The sequence below is a fragment of the Amia ocellicauda genome, chromosome 5 (assembly GCF_036373705.1).
Source record: "Amia ocellicauda isolate fAmiCal2 chromosome 5, fAmiCal2.hap1, whole genome shotgun sequence".
NCBI lineage: Eukaryota > Metazoa > Chordata > Actinopteri > Amiiformes > Amiidae > Amia > Amia ocellicauda.
Genome location: NC_089854.1, coordinates 47,181,393 through 47,205,063, shown reverse-complemented (window position 1 = coordinate 47,205,063; position 23,671 = coordinate 47,181,393). Strand labels below are relative to the sequence as shown.

General features: G+C 40.7%; 1 protein-coding gene across 1 annotated transcript in view; it reads left to right on the top strand.

The window, feature by feature from the left end:
- The window catches only part of selenoo1 (selenoprotein O1), a 60,624-nt gene extending 44,237 nt beyond the window's left edge, over window positions 1–16,387 (top strand). The window contains exon 9 of the mRNA XM_066705497.1: window positions 12,569–16,387. Within this exon, the coding sequence (XP_066561594.1) occupies window positions 12,569–12,829 (261 nt within the window). The 3' untranslated portion in view covers window positions 12,830–16,387. The remainder of the gene's footprint in view (window positions 1–12,568) is intronic.
- The last annotated feature ends 7,284 nt before the right edge of the window (window positions 16,388–23,671 follow it).

Below are 23,671 nucleotides of genomic sequence, written 5' to 3'. Positions count from 1 at the left end.
GAGAACGTAACGAATAGTGTAGCAGAACAATATATAATTAAACAGTAAACGCAACAGTAAACAAACGTAGGTGCCGGGCCAGCCCCGAGTGATCTGATCACGGAGAGAAGACAGCTCTTTGCAGGAGGATGAAGCGGTCTTGAAGTCAGCGCTGGACAGTGCAGGGAGAGCAGCCGTGATGTGTGCTACAAGTTCAGGCTTGACATCAAGTGCATGGTCCTCGGGAACAGGCAGAGGGAGACGGGAGAGGTAGTCAACGGTGTAGTTTTCAGAGCCCGGGCAGTAGACCACATCATAATCAAAGCACAGGAGTCTGGCAGACCAGCACACTACATGCATCCCACCGCGACCTAAGCCCTTTGTGGTTAGGAGCGTTGTGAGAGCCTGGTGATCCATATGCAAGGTGAAACGACGGCCCCACAAGTATGTACGCCACCTTTCTACTGCCCATACACAGCCTAGTGCCTCTTTTTCCACTACAGCCTATTTGCGCTCCACAGCAGTGAGCGTTCTGGATGCAAATGCCACTGTGTGTGCTGTGCCATCCGGGTGAAGCTGGGTAAGCACAGCACCTAATCCATGATCAGAAGCATCCGTAGACGCACGTGTAGGTAGGGCTGGGTCAAAAGGAGTAAGGGCAGCACTACTGACAAGTAGTGTTTTGAATTTCTCAAAGCTTTGCTGTGCCTCAAATGTCCATTTAAAGTCCTTTTCTTGTCTAATGCATGCTCCCATTGGCTCTGTTAGGGACGAATTTCGAGTACCAGGAGAGTAAGCCCAAAAACGAACATAGGGCAGCAGCATCTTTAGGCGCTGGGGTATTGAGCACAGCGTTAATGTGCTCTTTATCAGGCAGGATGCCATTTGCAGAAACAACATGACCAAGAAAGCGGAGACTTGAACGATTGAAGCAGCACTTGTCCTCATTCAGGAGTAGACCTGCTTCTTTTAGATGGTGGAGGACTGATTTTAAATTACGGTCATGTTCTGGAACCTCAACCTCTCGTATGGGGTGGGTGGGAGCAGAACGACACACTCGGGCGAAATGGCCCTTTTTATTGCGGTTTCGGCACAGTTTTGAAAGCGGGGCATGACTGTGCGTTTGCTAGGTGACTATCAGATCCGCATTGGTAACATGTGCGAGCAGCCTGTGACGCTGGATTAGTTTTAGCAGATGGGTGGGGCGCTGATTTATTCCGGTGCCATAACCCTCTTGGTTGCTTTTGTATGGCATGTACCGGTAAACTAGCCTTATCGCTGCTCATCGATTTTGCTTGCGCAGCAGCGGACTCGATCTGTGTAGCAATAGTAATTGCTGTGTGTAGCATAAGATTAGACTCCAATAACAGTCTCTCTCTCTTATGATACTTGATACATGCTCGATTTAATTGATCTCGTATCATGTCATCACTTCTTGTACCAAAGTCACATGTAGACGCTAATTCTTGCAAAGCAGTTATGTATTGACAGTATGTATTGACAGTACATACTGCCAGTTATGTATTGACAGTATTACAGTCTCATGTGGGCCTTGAACCCGTTTTCAGAATGAATGGCGCTCCACTATGACGTTAGTCATCGGCATAAAGTGGGCTTTCAGCGCAGCTACAGCAGAATTATAGGTATCACCTGTATCTGGAAGAGAGTAGAAAATCCGCAGACCCTCAGTTCCAAGGCAATGAAGAAGTAGTGCTCTCTTTCTAGCCTCCAGCCAATCCTCATGTGAAGCGGCAATGACAAGGAGATAATTGTCGAACATTCGCAACCACGTTTGGAACTGTACCGCAGGAGTCCCGGGGCATGGCAGGAACGGTGCAGGACAAGGTACATTAACAGCCATCTTCAAAATATGTATATAAATCTGTAGAACAGTAGGTGAGTTATCCCATCCTCGTTGCCAATTTGTAGTGAGCGATGGTGTAAATAAAATACGAGAGCGAGCAGGTTGCAATTTACTTTCTTTAATCTCAGAGCCAGTTCAATATGGCAGCACTTTCTTTTCTTTATCTCTCTTGTCTCTGTTCCACAAGAGAGTACAGTATGTGATTATGTAAATTGTATAAAGTATACTACAACCTATCGGGTGGAATGTAGAACTCGGCAGGAGAACGTAACGAATAGTGTAGCAGAACAATATATAGTTAAACAGTAAACGCAACAATCATGGCCTGCCCTACTCTGCAGTAAGTAACTTAACTTGCTATAATTTCTTTTACGATGGCAAATGGGCTGCAAATTGTGGTAATCTTTTACTACAAGAATCTAACTGAGGTTAATGGATTTCAAATTGGTAAATGTTAATTTGCTGAACACTGACAGCTGTAGCCTACTAGTTACCGCACATTAGCTAAAGATTTGTATACTGTAAGTTACGACGCTGTACTGTATATGCGTGTATTAGCACAGATGTAAACCTAATGTTAGGGTAAATTGGGAACTGATCTCTCTCTCTCTCGATTATCTGATTGGAGCCAACGTTAACTTACACAGTGACTCAACTGTCAAAAGTTGTTCAGGAAACCTAAACCCGATTGGTAAACCTTAAAACTTACTTCGCCAATCGCAAAAAGAGCTTGTGGAGCTGTGGAAATATTCTCTTCTTCTGTATGTGCCACCCCGGACACCCCTCTGGCTCTGCCAGTGTATATAGATAGATAGAGAGCTCTGGAAAAAATGAAGGGACCACTTAACATTGACTTCTGAACTTGGAGTGGTCTAAATTTTTTCCAGAGCGCTGTGTGTGTGTATGTATATATGTACATCTATATATACACCGATCAGCCATAACATTATGACCACCTGCCTAATATTGTGTAGGTCCCCCTTTTGCTGCCAAAACAGCCCTGACCCATTGAGGCATGGACCCCACTAGATGTCTGAAGGTGTGCTGTGGTATCTGGCACCAAGACATTAGCAGCAGATCCTTTAAGTCCTGTAAGTTGCGAGGTGGGGCCTCCATGGATCGGACTTGTTCGTCAAGCACATCCCACAGATGCTCGATTTGGATTGAGATCTGGGGAATTTGGAGGCCAAGTCAACATCTTGAACTCATGATTCATCAGACCAGGCCACCTTCCTCCATTGCTCCGTGGTCCAGTTCTGATGCTCATGTGCCCATTGTAGGCGCTTTCGGCAGTGGACAGGGGTCAGCATGGGCACACTGACTGGTCTGCGGCTATGCAGCCCCATACACAACAAACTGCGATGCACTGTGTATTCTGACAGCATTCAGAACCAGCATTAACTTTTTCAGCAATTTGAGTTACAGTGGCTCGTCTGTTGGATCGGACCACACGGGTCAGCCTTCGCTCCCCACGTGCATCAATGAGCCTTGGCCGCCCATGACCCTGTCACTGGTTTTTGCTATATATTTTGGTAATTATATTTCTCCAAGTGTGTTGTACTACCAACACAGTCACTGTGTTTTGTAGTTTCAACCTTATAGTACAGCCGACAATTAAAATTTGCATAGCAGGTCTAAGTAAAATAGGTCAGTGCATCATTACAGTCAGTAAATTTTAAGGAGGAACCTTAGCAGCAACAGCAGCATATTACTAACAATGCATTGAACAAGCTAATATCAATAAAGTCACAATTAACAATCAAGGCTTAAAATGCTATTCCTTACTTTGAAAAACAAAAGCTGCTTCTTTAAAGCAGCATCTGACATTGAAAGATCCACCACGCTGCTTAAAAAATTTAATTGTTTAAAGTTCTGTAGTGTAATTTTGCAGGATATTTAAGGATATTTCTCTAACATTGAATGCAACAAGTCTATCAAGATTTTTTGTGTGACAAATAGCACTGGCCCCTGTGTGTAGGCAAGTCCTTGCCTATTGCAGCTAGGGGGATAACAGGCCGGCTGCCTTTGAGTTGTTCAGAACATCTCTACATTGTGCGCTGAAGCAATCTGTTTTGCAGTCCATGAGCCCGAGCAGAGCAGGTGCCTCCCTCAATGTCCTTCTGAATGTCCTCAAAGGTATATTTCAGTCCCTTAGGATAATCAATGTTGAGGCTGTAAAGTAGACCCATCAGCACAGCAAAGGCGTTTGGTACATCCCGCAGTTCACCCAAAACAATGTGCTCCTCCAATATCACAGCAACATCCACAGCGTTCTTAGGTAGGGCTGCCTGCTCCCCTTCTTCTGTGACGATCAGTACACCAACATCCATTCCTTTTACAACTGCCTCCTCGAGTCAGTGGCCTGAAAGATATAATAAAATATTGAATAACTAATGTGCATAACCTCAGAATTCAAAACTCACTTACCCTATATAATGAAAATCAGGGATTCAGTGGGTATGGGGGGCATGGGATAAGTAGAAGTCTCAAAACCACTTTAAAGCTTACAAAAAGCCATCAAGGTGGGTCAAATCCCGGTCGAGTCCATCAAGGAAGGACTTGTGGAGGTCAGCAGACACGAGGCGCATCAATTCAGCAGTAATCTGCTGGCCATCTGCTTTCAACCTCCGACACAAGTGGAGCAGTGCTGTTGTATCTTTGAGCAAGGCTGCTCTAGTAAAATGCCCAGCTGTGTAAATGGGTACAAATGTAAGTTGCCCTGGATAAGAGTGTCTGCTAAATGACAAATACTGTATATATGTGTATATGCACACACATTGTCTCACACACTACTGGTCAAAAATTTTAGAACACCTACATTTTTCCAGTTTTTATTTAAATTTATGCAGTTTAATGTCTCAATGTACTCTGAAATTAAGGCTTGGAACAAATAAACAATTGGAGCTGACAAACCCCTCCAAGTACTTCTCTTTAATCCCATGTATACACTTCACTGTTGTGTTTGCCATGTGTTTGGTATCCCAGCTGAGACTCTCTGCTTTCAAACAATGTGAACCATTCTCTGATGTGGTTTTTATACCCCCCACATACATTTATACCTCAGAAAATATTGACAATTATGACACATTCTGGAACGGACAGTCTACTGATCAAAACAAGACCATCCATGTTTTGGTAGAATCAACACACACCTGTAGAGATTGAAGAAACCCTCTTAAATTGACGAAAATGGCATTATATATATATATATACATATATATATATACATATATATATATACATATATATATATATATATACATACATATATACATATATATATATATATATATACATATATACATATATATATATATATATACATATATACATATATACAGTGAGAGGAAAAAAGTATTTGATCCCCTGCTGATTTTGTACGTTTGCCCACAGACAAAGAAATAAGTCTATAATTTTAATGGTAGGTGTATTTTAACAGTGAGAGACGCACACACTTCAAAAAAGTTATACATTGATTTGCATGTTAATGAGGGAAATAAGTATTTGACCCCTTCGACTTAGTACTTGGTGGCAAAACCCTTGTTGGCAATCACAGAGGTCAGACATTTCTTGTAGTTGGCCACCAGGTTTGCACACATCTCAGGAGGGATTTTGTCCCACTCCTCTTTGCAGATCCTCTCCAAGTCATTAAGGCTTCGAGGCTGATGTTTGGCAACTCGAACCTTCAGCTCCCTCCACAGATTTTCTATGGGATTAAGGTCTGGAGACTGGCTACTCCAGGACCTTAATGTGCTGCTTCTTGAGCCACTCCTTTGTTTTCTTGGCTGTGTGTTTTGGGTCATTGTCATGCTGGAATACCCATCCACGACCCATTTTCAAAGCCCTGGCTGAGGGAAGGAGGTTCTCACCCAAGATTTGATGGTACATGGCCCCATCCATCGTCCCTTTGATGCGGTGCAGTTGTCCTGTCCCCTTAGCAGAAAAACACCCCCAAAGCATAATGTTTCCACCTCCATATTTGACGGTGAGGATGGTGTTCTTGGGGTCATTCCTCCTCCTCCAAACACGGCGAGTTAAGTTGATGCCAAAGAGCTCGATTTTTGGTCTCATCTGACCACAACACTTCTACCCAGTTCTCCTCTGAATCATTCAGATGTTCATTGGCAAACTTCAGACGGGCCTGTACATATGCTTTCTTGAGTAGGGGGACCTTGCGGGCGCTGCAGGATTTCAGTCCTTCACGGCGTAGTGTGTTACCAATTGTTTTCTTGGTGACTATGGTCCCAGCTGCCTTGAGATCATTAACAAGATCCTCCCGTGTAGTTCTGGGCTGATTCCTCACCGTTCACATGATCATTGAAACTCCACAAGGTGAGATCTTGCATGGAGCCCCAGACCGAGGGAGACTGACAGTTATTTTGTGTTTCTTCCATTTGCGAATAATCACACCAACTGTTGTCATCTTCTCACCAAGCTGCTTGGCGATGGTCTTGTAGCCCATTCCAGCCTTGTGTAGGTCTACAATCTTGTCCCTGACATCCTTGGACAGATCTTTGGTCTTGGCCATGGTGGAGCGTTTGGAATCTGATTGATTGATTGCTTCTGTGGACAGGTGTCTTTTATACAGGTAACGAGCTGAGATTAGGAGCACTCTTTTTTAAGACAGTGCTCCTAATCTCAGCTCATTACCTGTATAAAAGACACCTGGGAGCCAGAAATCTTGCTGATTGATAGGGGATCAAATACTTATTTCCCTCATTAACATGCAAATTAATTTATAACTTTTTTGAAATGCGTTTTTTTTTTTGTATTTTTTTGTTGTCTCTCACTGTTAAAATACACCTACCATTAAAATTATAGGCTGATCATTTCTTTGTCAGTGGGCAAACGTACAAAATCAGCAGGGGATCAAGTACTTTTTTTCCTCACATATATATATTATTATTATTTAATTTGCTAATCACTATCATAATAAATCGGCAATCTGATTAAATTAATTAACTTCGGGGTATAACTACAGTGGTTGGAGAGCCAGTTGATTGCTTTATGCCGCGGCCAATGCGACTCCTGTTTGATGTGCCGGTGTGTTTGATGCACTGCAAGTGTGAGCCGCTGAGACAGCGCGCATCAGTGCCCAGTGAGGCAAATGTGCCGCAATGCTGCCGTTTAAAGAGAGGTGGCTTGATAAAATTGAATATAAACTATGGTTAAAACAAGGTCCACTTTTGCGGACAGCATTGTAAGGTTTACAAGAAAAAGATTCAAGTTTTCACTATGGGAGAGTCTGTGCTGTGGACTTATGCCAAAGGTAAATGACAGGGAATTGTCCATAGTTTCTAGATGTTAATGGCCACTGTAGGCACGTGTTTGATGGTATGCTGACAATTCCTCTTTCTGTGCACATCCATGTATCTGCATATCAGCGTCATGTGTGTGCCCCCGCGCTGTCGAGAGTGAGTTTAGACTTTTTCTTAAGTTGCTTAACTTTTCTTTGTGTATTAAGACTTAAAAATGGTGTATGTTTTCTACAAATATATAATATAATAATTGTGCTTGTGTATTTAAATAATCAATGTAAATTAGACAAAATAAACAAATGTACTAGAATACGACAGAATAAGCCTTTATTTTTCAGATATACACAGCAAGCACAACCGCAACCAAGAGACAGAATAATAACTTGCATATGTGTATTCAATTGATCATTGTACATGAAATACAGCCAATAAACATTGATTAAATTAGAATTAAATTACTAGAAAAATAGATCGATAGAATATGCTTTTTCAGACTTGCAAAGCAATAAGCATACCGGTAGAACAACCGCAACAAAACGAGAAATGCTGATACTTTCATAGGGGAGGAGTGTCATTCAGCACTGGCACAAGGCAAAAACAAACTAAAACGTTTCTAAAATAAATGTGTCCAGTACAGGTATTTACTATATATATATATCCGGTATGTGGACATGTTGATGGTTTTGTTTACGTATTCAATTATTATAATGTGTAATTCAATTTAAAAAAATAAAAAAGCAGACACCAGCAGTTACTAATGCAAAGTATTTATATTTGAGGGAGATTCCATAACATAATGACACCGTTTACTCATTTACTAGGTTAAGGATATAGAAACTTATACTTGGTTGTTCTGAAGAGAATAAACATCATGATGTTTTGACAGTAAGTGAGCATACTGAATATACATGGATTACTCGTAGAACTTTGTTCTATTTTACATTTGCTCATTGAATGTACATGGAAGATCAATAAAGAAAAGTATTGATGTAGTTTTTTATGTTTTGCATGTTTAAAACAATTGTCACTAAAGCTTTAATTCAAACTGAAGTTACTGTGTATTGGCGTTCACTAATTGTGACTGATTGCAAGATTTATATTGATTTAATATTAACCTGATTTAAGCCATGTAACAACACACTACCAAGTGCATATGAAGGCTCTCATGAAAATGTTTTAGTGTTACAGCATCATAACATATAATATTGTGGTGAAATTATAATTTCATGTGCTTAGTTCAGTGCAGTGCAGTGCAGTGTGCATTTTAGATGAGAAGGTTTAGTTTACCAAGGCTGCGAGGTGCTGGAAAAGCTTTGACCATGCACCTTGAAAGTACTTAAAAAGTGCTTGAATTTTACTTTTGAAAAGCTGTATGAACCCTGAGAAGAAGTGTTTTATTCAGGCCAGCCCAGAAGAAAAACAGAGCGACCTCCTGTTCAAACAGCTTTTACAGTTCTCTTCCTGGTTTTGTATTTTATACAGTTGTAACCAAAAGGTGAATAATGTCCAATTAACTGAGGCAGTGTCCCGGATGTGCATGTGGATTGCCTCAGCTCTCGATTCTCTACTTCCTCTTCCTCCTTTGGAGTGTAGGGTTACCAGGCAGCAGGGGTGATGACATTTTTTCCTCTGCAAAGCATTCTGGGATGCGCAAAGTACTTTGGGGGAAAGAGTGGTTCAACGTGTTTTGCACGTGGAACCAGACAAAGAGAAAGGTGGCTGTGCAGGGGGAGGGAAGAGTTGTTCCACGTGTTTTACAGGTGGAACCAGAAAAGTGGGTGTGCAGGGGGAGAGCGACAGACAGACAGAACTATACAACAACATGTTACATATTCCATTCAAATAAATATATATATACATATTCATATACATTTGAATATTTATGCAGAGCTGATATGTCATTTATTGTATTTAAATTTCTGACAAGACCTCAGTGCTTTCAGAGATGAAAACGCCAAGATGGAAAACTCTGTTTACAGTGTACTAATACACAAGTATTTTACATAATTGGATCTGAACTTCTCCGTGTTTGATAGAACATCAAATAATATACTGGATTAATCTTTAGGTTCTTTTGAACAAAACAGTAATCGTAGTAGGGGTCACAAGCAGGAGGTCAATCGATCAGGCGTACAGACTAGAATAGGGAAATCCGAAAGGCAGGAAGCGAGAGAATAGCTAAGGGTCAAAACACAGGAAGGCAGAACAAAACTAAGACTTGGTAGTGCAGCTAAAAGGCAGACAATACTTTGCAAAGAGGTAAGGGAACAAAGGGCTATATATATGGCAAGCTCCTGTCCTGGAGTACCACCTATCCTGCAGTTCTTTGTTCCAACAGAGCTCTCAATTACTTAATTGAACCCTTAATTGAAGTAATTTGATTACATTTGACATTAAGAAGATTATAGCCTAATTTCCTTATACAAGTTTATACTTAACTTAAAACCCCTACCGTTAAAAAATATTAAAAGGCTCTGATTTAGAAAAGTATTAGTTCAATTAAGGTTTCAATTAAGTAATTGATCTGTAATTCTAGACGGTATTGCACTTTTATAATGCTCTTATGTTTTGTAAGTCGCCCTGAACAAGGGCATCTGCTAAGAAATAAAGAATAAGAAGAACATAAGAAAGTTTACAAAAAAAGAGGAGGCCATTCGACCCATCGTGCTCATTTGGTGTCCATTAATAACTGAGTGATCCAAGGATTCTATCCAGTCTGATTTTAAATGTTCCCAAATTGTCAGTTCAACCACATCACTGGGGAGTTTGTTCCAGATGGTGACAACGCTGTGTGTGAAGAAGTGTCTCCTGTTTTCCGTTTTGAATGCCTTGAAGACCAATTCCCATTTGTGTCCCTGGTGTGCATGTCCCTGCTGATCTGGAAAAGCTCCTCTGGTTTGATGTGGTCGATGCCTTTCATGATTTTGAATACTTGAATCAAGTCCCCACATAGTCGCCTCTGTTCCAGGGTGAAAAGGTTCAGTTCCCTCAGTCTCTCAGAGTAGGACATTCCCTTCAAACCTGGAATAAGTCTGGTTGCTCTCCTCTGAACTGCCTCTAGAGCATTGATATCTTTATTTAAGTGTGATGCCCAGGACTGTACACAGAATTCCAGATGAAGTCTAACTAGTGCATTGTACAGTCTTAACATTACTTCCCTTGTTTTAAATTCTATACTTTTTACAATATACCCTAACATTCTGTTTGCCTTTTTCATTCCTTCCCTAAATTTTTTGGATGGAGACAGTGAGGAGTCCACGTAGACTCCTAGTGTCATTTGGAATATTTGAGTTAGCGGCCTATAAATAATTTAAGTGATTTAGAACATTTGCCACATCTTGTTCGTTTTCCAGGATACTTCAATTTTTGCACTTTACCTGTTTCACTTCCTCCTATATTGACCTCTTGCTGTTGTAGTATTGAAAAAAGCTCTTTGCATTAGTTTTAGCTCCAAGAGCTATGTTTCTTTCCCCTCTTTGCTTTCCTGATCCCTTTCTTAAGATCTCTTTGCAGTTCAACATATTATTTGTATTTTGTTTCATCTCTATCCCTTTTGCATGCGCTATACAACATTTTCTTTCTGTTGATATTTTTTCGCATACTTCTCTTAAACCATTTTGGCCAGTGTTTTTTGGTCCTCAATTTGCTAAGTTTTGGTACAAATTTCTCCTGAGCCTCAAATAGTATATTCTTAAAATATAACCATCCATTTTCAACTGAATCTGTATCCAGTGTGCTCCAGTCTAACTCTTCTAAGTGCTGCCTCATATCCTCAAGGTTTGCTTTTCTAAAATTGTAGACCCTTGCTCCTTGTTTTTTGAAAGAGTAATTGAGAGCTTGGTTGGAACTAAAACCAGTAGCGTAGGTTTAGTGCAAGTAAGGACCCTGGCAGCGTTCTGGACATACTGGAGCCTATCCAGGGCTTTTCCAGACACTATTACAGTAGTTGAGGCATGATATCAAGCATGTATAAGGTTTTCCACTACCGGATTCGTCAAAGATGGTCTTAGTTGGGCAATGTTACAAAGGTGAAAAAGGCAGACTTAGTGATGGACTTGTTGTGGGGCTCAAATGAAAGAATGGGGTCCAGGATGACCTGCAGGTTTCTGATGATGGGCAGATAGAACAGCCATCAATGGACATCACAAGGTTACCAACTTTCTTAAGAAGGGCCTTGGGAGCCACCAACATTACCTCAGTTTTATTGCTGTTTAGTTTAAGTAAGTTAGATGTCATCCAGTGTTTGATATCCTGGTTTATCAGATAGGATGGAGGGAGTTGAGAAGTGGGACTGATGTGTATATCGATTTGTGTGCAATCTGTATAGCAGTGGAAGTTAAGACCATGTCACATGTAAATAATAAACAACCTTGAGGCACGCCTTGGTTGACAGAGATGGGGTGGATTTGAAATTTCCAATGGATGCATACTGCTTCAGTTCTTGATTTACCTTCGCACTTATTGATGAGATTGGAGAAATAAACAGATTTAGCCTGAGAAAGACAGCATCCTTGTAGTCCTAACATGCTCTTTTTAGGCCTCTAAGTGGACTGTTAGATCATAATATTTCTTTATGTATTTGTTATGAGGATGAGCATTTGCCATAAATGAGTGAATTTTACAGTTCAATTACTTGCTATACATGTATTTTCAGGGGCAGCCCAGTAAATAGTCTGAAGGGAAGGCAAGCCCCCACCGCAGGGAGGCCAGGACAATAGTAGTAAAACAATCCACATTACCAATAAATCCACAACATACAAATATGCTGACAGGTAGTTTAAATCCAGTTAGTTAAAATCCACAACACTTAATAAAATGGTAAAAATGCAGAGAGACGTATGCGATCAAAATAAAAAGACAGCTATTGTTGTAAACAAACCACAAGATGGAGATTGAATAGGCACAGCTCTTGCCCTACCTGGCAAAAGGCAAACGGGTGGAGTCCATAGGGGAAACAGACCTCCAGTTCCTAAGAGACGAAATTAGAGTTAAAGTAAAATCCACAGGGAACAGGGGGAGGAAGCTGTGTAGGTATCCCAGAAAGGAAGCTAGGTAAAATAAGCTGCAGACGGAAGTAAAATCCAGACAGTTCTTAGTATTCCTGGTAGGTATCAAACAAGTGAGTTCCGCCGGAAGGAGAAAGTCAAACAATTCAAAAAAACAATCCCGATGCACAGAAAACTATGTAAAAGTATTAAAAGTAAACTAATTCAGATAGTCCTGTTAGATAATTGTAATTCATGTAATTAATAAGGCTAATACAAATGTCAAAAACACTAGAGGAGAAGCGGCTGCCACAGCTTGCCAGTGTACACTCCCTCTCCAAAAAAAAAAAAAAAAAAGGTACTGAGCAAGTTGTGGGCCAGCAAGCTTTGAGCATCTGTCTGTCTCTGTCTATATATTTGCCTGACTTTAATTGACTGCTAATGTCTGCATATTTGTCTCTCATCTTCTTTCTCTCTCTCAGGTGCAGCGTGTTCTGAAGGTTATGGAGCAGCCATTCTTGGTGCAGCCTGGGTTGGAGGCTCCAGGCTGGCTTGGCCGAACAGGGGTGGCAGAGGGGGGAGATGAGAGACTAGAGAGGGATGTGGTTGAGGAGGAGGGGGGAGAGGTGGAGGGGAGTCCCAAGAGTGTGGTTAGGGTGAGGGATATGCCCTTGGGCAGTGTGCCCTATGACAGTAAGTCACCCCCTTGGGCCTCAGAGCTGTGTGTAACCTGATCATCATAGAACCTCCCTACACCACCCTCTCTCTCCATTTCCCTCTATATATCCGTCTCTCTCTCTCTCTCTCTCTCTCTCTCTGTCTGTCCATTTCTCCCTCTTCCTCTCCCTCTCTGTGGGTGGACTGGGTATGGTGGCTCCTATTAACCTGTGTGAACAGCACATATAGAATGGGGGAGATGTGGCACAATGCTGCTAAGTGTGCAGTATATGGTTTACAGTTCACTGTGTAGAACAGTGTGCACATTGTGCTGTTCAGCGTTTACTACACAGTAAAGTTTAATGTTAACATAAGTACAATGTATTCACTGCAGCACAATGTGCACATTGCACAGCCCCCATCTCTCTCTGTCTCCACTGGGTGAGAATGATGGCTTAGATGTCTAGTCCTGCAATGGACCCATCTGAGTCTGAGACTGTAGGACCCCAGCTCCCTGCCCGTACCAGGCTGTGTGCTATGGACATTAAAGAGCACACACACGAGACACTTCTGAGAATGTGAGCCTGTGTGAGTGTGTGTGCACCCATTTGGAGCAGCTTGGATGTATACTGATATAAACACACAAACAATCCTGTTGCAGCTCAACACAGTGAAGAGAGTAGCAGTCACTATGGCAGAAGTTATCAGGAATGCAGATATTCACATATTGAATGTCTCAGTAGCTGAAGAAGAAGAAATAGTCTGCACTTTTTGTAAAAATGTATCTTATTATTTTTTAGTGTTTTTCTCATTTCTTGATAAAGGGAATAAAATATATATTATTGAACCACACAAAAAGCTAAAAAGGTGTGGAGAACACATAGTGTAGGCATACTGAATTGTTGTTCTTTCCAGTTAGCTCTTAATGGTGTTGTTTGAGAGAGCTGCAGTATCTGTGGGCAGTGGGACTCGCTCCAAACCAGGTCACACCAGTGGATGTGACAGTCTGTGCCTCTCTACTAGTGACTGGAGAAAGTGGTCTCTCAGTCTGCCCACAGACACACTGGCCCTCTTGCCTGTAATGTAGATTTTCCACCATAAGCCATGTGTATATTAGGTGCAGTCTTAATTATAGGTTTTACATTTCTATTTTTAAAGTTCTCCAAATGCTCTGTACAATATCTCTCCTCTTATTGTGTGTAGTCAGTGTAACACCCATGTATAGTGTGTTTTTTCCTTTCAGTAAAGGCTTTATAACCAACAACTGTGTAACTTTTTAGTGTGTGCCTGTGCGTGTGCCAAACACATTCTAGGAAACGTGTTCACAAAGGCTCTGAATGAAGTGGTGATTTATTGTATACAGTATACTATTGCATCAAAAGAACTAGACCCAAAGAGAGAAAAAAACAAACAAAAAAAACATGGAATCTACCAATAACATTTGAACAAATCCTTCAATAAACAACAACTAAGAAATCAAACAAAGCCATTAGTTTGCAAGCACAATATAAAAATCTGTAATCCAAGTCCATAAACTGTTAATTTGATTTATTCTGCTCTTCACTCCTCTCTGCCTCTACACCAGGAAGCAGGTCTTCTCATTTCATCAAGGGGTGGAGCCACTTGTGGGAAAACAGTGGGGTCAGGGTGTAACGATCAGCCTGCACGACTGTTAAGCAGTCATACTGTCCTCCAAATGGAGTGATTACTGGCCTAATTTTATTACACAATGTAGTTACAATTGCAATCAGGCTGAGGAAAAGTAACAAAATAAAAGTGAAATGAACTGTGCTGCAAAGTAACAAAATAAATTAGCAATGTCCAAGTGTTGACGAAAATGATCCTGGAAAAACAAACCAATGTCAACAGAATGGAGTGAGCTCACCCAGCAGATGTCCAGTGAAAACAGCAATGAAGGTTGATGAGATTGATTGGAAAAATTGAGAGCATTGCAATGGTCTTGGGGAATAATCCAGGAATGATGAGTGAAGATGAATGCAGCAGTTGTGAGGACAGTCCAAAGCCAACACACAAACTAAGACAACACCCAACAGGATTCCACTAGATAAAAAAATAAATGCCTACATAACCAACAGTGCTAATAGAGACATTAGAACATAAGAAAGTTTACAAATGAGAGGAGGCCATTCAACCCATTGTGCTTGTTTGGTGTCCATTAATAACTGATCCAAGGATCCTGTCCAGTCTGACTTTAAATGTACTCAAATTTTCAGCTTCTACCACATTGCTAGTGAGTTTTTTCCAGATTGTGACTACTCTCTGTGTGAAGAAGTGTCTCCTGTTTTCCATTTTGAATTCCATGAAGCCCAATTTCCATTTGTGTCCCCAAGTGTCTGTGTCCCTGCTGATCTGGAAAAGCTCCTCTGGTTTGATGTGGTCGATGCCTTTCATGATTTTGAAGACTTGGATCAAGTCCCCACATAGTCTCCTCTGTTCCAGGGTGAAACAGTTCAGTTCCCTCAGTCTCTCCGAGTAGGACATACCCTTCAGACCTGGAATAAGTCTGGATGCTGTCCTCTGAACTGCCTCTAGAGCAGTCATATCTTCCTTGAAGGGTGGTGACCAGAACTGTACACAGTATTCCAGATGAGGTCTAACTAGTGCATTGTACAGTCTTAACATTACTTCCCTTGTTTTAAATTCTACACTTTTGACAATATACCCTAACATTCTGTTTGCCTTTTTTATTGCTTCCCTACATTGTTTGGATGGAGAAAGTTAGGAGTCCATGTAGACTCCTAGGTCTTTTCTCATGCATTCTATTCCTCCCATAGTGTAATTATAGTGGACATTTTTGTTACCTGCATGTAATACCTTGTACTTGTCTACATCAAATTTCATCGGCTAGGTGTTGGCCCACAACTGAATATTATCTAAGTCCCTCTGAATAGCCTGTGCTGCCAAGATTGTATCTGCTGAGCCACCTATTTTAGTATCATCTGCAAATTTGACAAGCTTGCTAACTATCCCAGAGTCCAGATCATTAATATAGATTAGAAAAAGCAAAGGCCCTAGTACTGATCCCTGTGGAACTCCACTAACAACCTCACTCCAGTTAGAAGCAACTCCTGTTTCAACCATTAGATATAAAAAGACATGTTAATCACAAAGCAAGCCCTCTTGATCAGAACTTTTCACAATTTTATGGAATTAATGTAACATGTTCATGTTTCATTAAAGAGGGCAACTGTTGGGGTAAAATTGCCCCCTATGTATTGTATATACCCACGGTATAACTGTTAGAAAATATAGGAAACTTTTCAGTAAGTTACTAGTTAAAATTTGTGCGCATTATGTTTTCTCTGCTCAGACTTATCTGCATGGCAGATGAAAACAATTTCTGCTACCGTGGCCGTTCTTTGGGTAGGGAACCGAAACTATCTATAACAACATGTTTTTCTCAGTACAGTGTGTACTGTGTCCTTGATATCAGCGCCTCCATGTCTGGACTAATTACAAGGAAAACCTTATGAAATATTGTTTCCCATGTCTCGGAACTACCCCAGGACATATGCCATGAAAATATCATCCAGGTTCGGGTCTGCCCTGAAACTCCTGTGAAATACTGCTTGTAAATGTATAAAAGGCTGTGTGAAACTCTCAATAAACTGAAGAGAAACAAACTGGCTTTGTGTCTGTGACTTTCCTTCCTGAGCTTGTCTCCTGCTGAAAGTCTCCACTTTTGCCGAGAAGCGCTGATTGGAGTGCCTGATTCACTGGAATCGAGGGTTGCTTCAACTGAAGCTTTGTACCTTAACAGGTTTCGTAGAAGAAGATTTTTGTAGATTGTCCAAAACTTGTCACTTAAACCAGTATGGCCACCATAACATGTGACATATGGCCTCCATATTGCATATGGCATATCTCTAAATAGCCATCTATCGCTGTATTAAGTTTCATAACTTTATGTCAAGCGGTTTGGTTTTTATAGGCTTTTGAATATAACCGCAGAATAATAATACAAAATAGAAGTTGCATGCAACTTTTACGGCTTCCATGCTGTATCAGTAGGTTTCAGATTTGAGCAGGCATTTGTAGTTTAATTGCATGTGTTATTAAATGAGTTATTTTCAATTTCAATCCAATGTATTATACATTTGCGGTTTTCATTTCTTGTCATTTGAAGTATGTATTCAAAGTCAGTGGTCATGGCTTGCTTCAATTATGTAAGGTACAATTGTATTTTTCACTTAATTCTAGAATTTAAGTGTAGATTACATTATTGTGTCATTCAAGATGCAGAAAACAAATTCCAAGTTTGTCCACTTGATGGAGATAATATAAGGAATGTTTACATAAGGAATGTCAGTGTGTGACTGAAATGAAATGCTGTCATTTTCATTGGTGTACAGCAGCCATGTTTTATGTCCTATCAACTTGCCTTCACCAACTTTAACAGATATTTGTACTAGTTTAATCACTGACAATTTAACTACATTAGGCTATAGTTCTGAAGATATTTGCTGTCATAAGTAACATATTGTAACACAATTTAGTGAGTTTTTGAATTTTGCTTATAGGTTTTTCTGGGGTTAAATTTCATGCATTTATAAATACACGTATTTTGCATACGTGCCCAGTCATTTGCTTCTGGCTCCCATGTTTTTACACGCAGTCACTTGCCCCTTTCACATTTGATAGATAACAGTATCTATGTAATACATGCACAGTTCAGGGCACTGGGCATTAGAGTTCCGGAGCAGTAGCCGTTTTCATATTCACACGTGGACACATTAAATCCAACATTGCGGCTTTAACCATGTACCCCACAAACTTTATTCTCTGGTTTTATGTTCAATGCACAGGCATAGACATAGGTGCTGAGTTTCATGAGTGAACTGCATTCCAGTGTGCTGGAAGTTTGAAGAGGCGCATATGTTTTTTTCAGTGGCCTATGGCACCCATGTTTTTCACTGGAGGAACTCGCCTTTAACAACCTTGGTAGTACCCTGTACTAGTGTCATACGAACCAATTTGTGGCACAACAGGAATTGTAGTTTTGGAGTAGAAGGCAAAAGATCTTGAATCAGAAACGCAAAAAGGGCGGACAAAGTGTGCGTCCGAGCGTAATTGTGGGGCATAAGGTATGCATGAGTATGAAGTGGGATATGCATCTGCCATTTGGTTTTGGAGAAGATTTTTGTAGCATTTCACAATTTTGATGCTAATCTTGAGTAGTTTCAGACCAGTCTTAGCATTGCTCATTTTGTTTTAAGTTTGCCTTAATTGAAGTTAGCATCGTCTGTAGTTTGCCTAAATTGAAGTCAATTCAGTTCAGCTGCTGAGTTGGTGAAAGTAAACAGGTTGTAGAAGGGAGATTTTGTCTAGGACAAGCAGGAATTCTGTTCCAGGAGGAGCCAGGTGTGGCCTGTTAGGTGTGAATTGGGGGTAGGTAGAGAAAACCTACTTAAAGCAGCTGTTGAGAAAGCTGCGCTGTTTTTCGCTCACAAAAGTTAAGTAGTTGACTAGGAAACCGGAACCAAGAGACGTTAAAAAAAAAAAAAAAAAAAAAAAAAACTTAACATTTAGAAGAATGTGGCCACTACAATGTCAGGTTTGCAGAATGATTGCCTTCCTGGATGAACTCATCCAAGAAGGTTTAACTTGTGAACGTTGTCGGCAGGTTGAAATCCTACAGATCAAGGTTCATGATCTTGAGGTTCAGCTTGTCGATTTGCGCTGTATCAGGGATATAGAAGAATTGGTCAATCAGCCCATAAGAGAGATGGCTTGCATGACAAAACCTAGGAGAGTTGAGACCTCAGAGCAGGACAGCGTAGAGAACTGCTGGGTTACAGTAGGTCATAACTGCAGAAAAGGGGGCGCACAACCCCTAGAGACATCCCAAGAGCTAGTATTGCCCAACAGGTTCCAACTGCTGGACATCGAGTTGGACAGTGACAGCTCAGAGGGTGATGGGGGGGCAGTTGAGCACCAGAGCACCATGGTGCCCACTCCCCCCCAGAAGAGGGAGGTAGTTCAATTCTTAGAGGTGTAGATCACAGTGTGATCTAGTGACAAGGAGACCCGCATGGTATCTTGCCTGCCTGATGCTCAGGTTGCAGATCTCCCTAAACTAGTAGACAGGCTACTGGCCAAAGCCAGGGGGAATCCACTGGTCATGGTCCACATTGGAACCAATGACATAGGAAAAGGTAGGACAGAGGTTCTGCAAGACACATTTAAAGAGTTAGGAACAAAACTAAAGAGCAGAACCTCTATGTGCAGAGAAATTGAGAATCATTTAAACTAGGGACCAGGGGGGCAGGGAGCTCTGACAATGGGAGATGTTCCTCTAAGGAAAGAAAAACAAGGGAAACTGCTAGTACCTCAATGCCAGGAGTATAAGGAACAAGATGTTAGACTTGGAACCCACAGTGCTGGCATGTGACTACGATGATGTAGGAGTGACGGAAATGTCACCAGCGGGACATTGAATAATGCGTGTATTTTAATTTTTTTGCTTTGTATTTTTTTCTCACATATTCACTATACATCTTTCTTATTACCACTATTATTTTAAGTCTTATTATTATTATTAAGTCACGTTTGTTTACTTTGCTTTTTCCCCCTTCACGTCACTGATATGCACAAGTTTTATTCATGATTGATTGGATTTAAATACGCACATGGCTAATAACACATTCACGAGAGCACCCGCTTATTCGCCAGGTTATACGAGCGTCAATAATTGACAATGAGGATCACCTGAAAGGCGAGAGGTAAAAAGCTCCCAGGTTTGGAGCTGAGGAGTGGAGATTGCAGAGCGAAATTGAGAGGGAGAGATCTAGAGACGACTGCAGAGCGGGTTCCAGTGAGGGATTGCAGAGCGAAAGAAAGGGCTGAGAGACCCAGAGGAGAGCTGAGACGACCGCTGTAACGCTGACGAGAGTATCCAGGGAAAGGACTGCATGCAGGTTTCTTTTTTTGAACAACAGTGGTGTTTTACCGAATACGAACCTTTGAACATTGCTACTTTTACATTTTTATGTTTCCACTTGCATCCCTTGTTTTTAGTATTTCTTTTTAAAGATCTTTTATTTTTCAATTTTATTTTTACCTCTGTGACTCTATTTGGTGGATTTAGTATTTTTTTTTAGCCACAAATGGACTATTTAAAGTACAAGGCATTGGGTTCTTAGTTTTTAATGAGAGTTTTTATTTCCTTTTAATTTGGCCATTTTATTCTTGGGACTGTACATGGACACTGGTTTCTTTGGATCATCAACCCCGGAAGAGAGCAGAAGCTGGATTTGTTTGTCCCCGCCCATCTTTTTACTTTGTTAGGACAAGTGGAATATTGCCTGCCCCATTCCAGCTCCTGGTGCTGCCTGAAGAGACCAACAGTCCCTGCAAGAACTTTCATTTTATTTTTTTGGTTTTTAATCTTTTATTTGTGTTTTATTTTAAAGAAATCAACCTGATTTTGACACATCTTTGTAATAAATTTGATTAATGGTACTGTCCTGTGTGATCTGTGGTGTGTTCCTGGCTTGTGAACCCCCAATTTAAAGAACCCAAACCAAAGGGAGAGTTAAGAGGTAGTTTGTGTAGACCGGACATATTTGGGGAATTGACCACCTCTCAGCGGGTCCTAGTGCCTGTGGATAATCGCTAGGTGGCGTAGTTGTGCTTGCATACTAGTTTTACGTCCAAGTGGAGTAACTTCCACACAGTGACCGAAACATGGCTTACAGAAAATGATGGGGATGAATACAAGTTGGAAGGATACACACAGTTTAGGAGAGACATGCAAAATCGAATAGGTGGTGGGGTAGCATTATATGTAAAAAAATGACATTGAGGCAGAAGATCTCAAATTAGATCCCAGTAACGGAACAATCTTTGTGGGTGAAACTTTTGGACGAGATCTGGAGGATTAGTGGTAGGAGTGTGTTGCAGGCCACCCAACTCAGATATTCAGAAAGATCTTGCATTGTACAGTGTAATCAGGACTGCATGTAGCAAGGATGTGGCTGTTATAATGGGGGATTTCAATTTCCCAACTTAGACTGGGAAAGCCCGGTTGGTACTACAGAAATAAAAATGGTAGATGACTGCTTTCTAACTCAATTTGTCAGGGAACCAACCAGGGAGAGGGCATGTATTGACTTGATCTTTTCAAATGACCAAGAGAGAGTCAGAGGGACAGTAGTTAGAGAACCACCGTCCAGGATGTAGGAAGTCTCTTACTGTACTTGTGTAAATTGGAATTTGTAAAATATATTATTTTGAATTGCTATGTTTTAGCTAAGTTGAATTTGTAATGATTGATGCCTTGTACTTCTCTGAATTTTTGCACTTTGTTTGCACTTATGTTGTAAGTCGCCCTGGATAAGGGCGTCTGCCAAGAAATAAAAATAATAATAATAATAACCAATGGCAAACTGTGATCACAATATGGTTAGATTTGAGGCATTCTTTCAAAAAACAAGGCCAAAGTCTAAAACAATGCTCTACAATTTAAAAAAGCAAACCTTGAAGGTATGAGGCGGCACTTAAAAGAGGTAGACTGGAGCACATTGCATACAGATTTAGTTGAAAATGGATGGTTATATTTTAAGAATATACTACTTGAGGCTCAGGAGCAATTTGTGCCAAAACTTAGCAAATTGAGGACCAAAAAACAGTGGCCAAAATGGTTTAATAGAAGTATGCAAAAAAATATCAAGAGAAAGAAGATGTTGTATAGCACATACAAAAGGGATGGAGACTAAACAATATACATAGAATATGTTGAGCTATAAAGAGATCTTAAGAAAGGGATCAGGAAAGCAAAGAGGGAAATAGAGAGAAACATAGCTCTTAGATACTAAAACTAATGCAAAGAGCTTTTTTCAATATTACAACAGCAAGAGGTCAATAAAGGAAGAAGTGAAACAGCTAAAGGGCAAAAATAGAAGTATCTTGGAAAATGAACAAGATGTGGCAAATGTTCTAAATGAGTATTTCACAGAGGTTTTCACAAAAGAAAAAAACGATAACATGCCACAGGTTAACGATCAGTCCAGTCAAATCCTAAGAGAGATCAGGATAAATGAGGAGGAGGTACTAAAGGGATTAGCAGAATTAAAATCAAACAAATCACCTGGGCCAGATGGGATATTTCCAACAGTACTTAAATAAATGAGGGAAATTATTTATAGGCCGCTAACTCAAATATTCCAAATGACACTTAGAACAGGGGATGTGCCAACTGACTGGAAGACAGCGAATGGCATACCAATCCACAAGAAAGGGGACAAAACTGAGCCAGGAAATTACAGACCAATCAGTCTCACCTGCATCACCTGTAAAATGTTGGAAAAAATGATTAGACAGAAAATAGAGGAGCATCTTAATGAAAACCATATTCTTGGAGATAGTCAACATGGGTTTAGATGAGGCAGATCATGTATTTTTTTTAATTTTTTGAACATGCAACTGCAGCTGTAGATCACGTGAAAGCATATGATATGATATACTTAGATTTCCAAAAAGCTTTTGATAAGGTTCCACACCAAAGACTGATCCTCAGATTGGAAGCTGTAGGCATTCAGGGTAATGTAAGTAGATGGCTTATGAAAAGGTTGCTTCTAACTGGAGTCAGGTTGTTAGTGGAGTTCCACAGGGATCAGTACTAGGGCCTTTGCTTTTTCTAATCTATGTTAATGATCTGGACTCTGGGATAGTTAGCAAACTTGTCAAATTTGCAGATGATGCAAACTTCATACAGACTTCAAGAAGGATATCGCTGCTCTAGAGGCAGTTCAGAGGAGAGCAACCAGACTTATTCCAGGTCTAAAGGGAATGTCCTACTCGGAGAGACTGAGGGAATTGAACCTTTTCACCTTGGAACAGAGGAGACTACATGGGGACTTGATCCAAGTCTTCAATATCATGAAAGGCATCGACCACATCAAACCAGAGGAGCTTTTCCAGATCAGCAGGGACACACACACCCGGGGACACAAATGGAAATTGGGCTTCAAGGCATTCAAAATGGAAAACAGGAGACACTTCTTCACACAGAGAGTCATCACAATCTGGAACAAACTCCCCAGCGATGTGGTAGAAGCTGAAAGTTTGGGAACATTTAAAAATAGACTGGATAGGATCATTTAGATATTAATGGACACCAAACGAGCACGATGGGTCGAATGGCCTCCTCTCGTTTGTAAACTTTCTTATGTTCTTATGTTCTTAACATGGCGGCAGCACCATGTGACCAGCACGTATAGTTTTCACTGCATTTGTAGGTATAAGTGATGTCTACAACACTTGCAAGTTTCATGAGTTTTCATGAGCATTTTAGGGGCATTTTCAATTTCTGGCGGAAGAAAAATAAATACAAATAAAAAATAATAATAAAAATCCTAACAGAAACAATAGGCTTCCAGCACTTTGTTAATGGAAGACTAATAATACGAAAAATCCTAACAAAAACAATAGGCTTCTAGCACTTCGTGCATGGAAGCCTGACAAAGGTGTTTTCTTAAGTACAACACACTAAACCAGCAATGACTAGTGTAGTTTTATTGGAGATGGGTTCACTCCATCACATGCAGACATCACCTTTTATACAAACAGGAAGTGGGAAGGGTCCTTTTTGAGTGACTGGCACAGGTTATGGTGAAACCAAATTATTATTATTACTAAATTTCTTAGCGACACCCTTATCCAGGGTGACTTATAATTGCTATAATAGCCATTTATACAGCTGGGCATTTACTTCAGCAATCTGGGTAAAGTAACTTGCTCAACAGTACAACTGCAGTACAACCACGACTCCACAGTGCTGCCTGATATGTGAGGTTCCCGGCTTGCCCTGTGAACGAAAACAGGTTTGGGCATTTCTGGGACTGTTAAGATATTACAGCAGGTTTATTAAACATTTTGCTACTCTGGCTGCCTCCCTGACTGAGCTA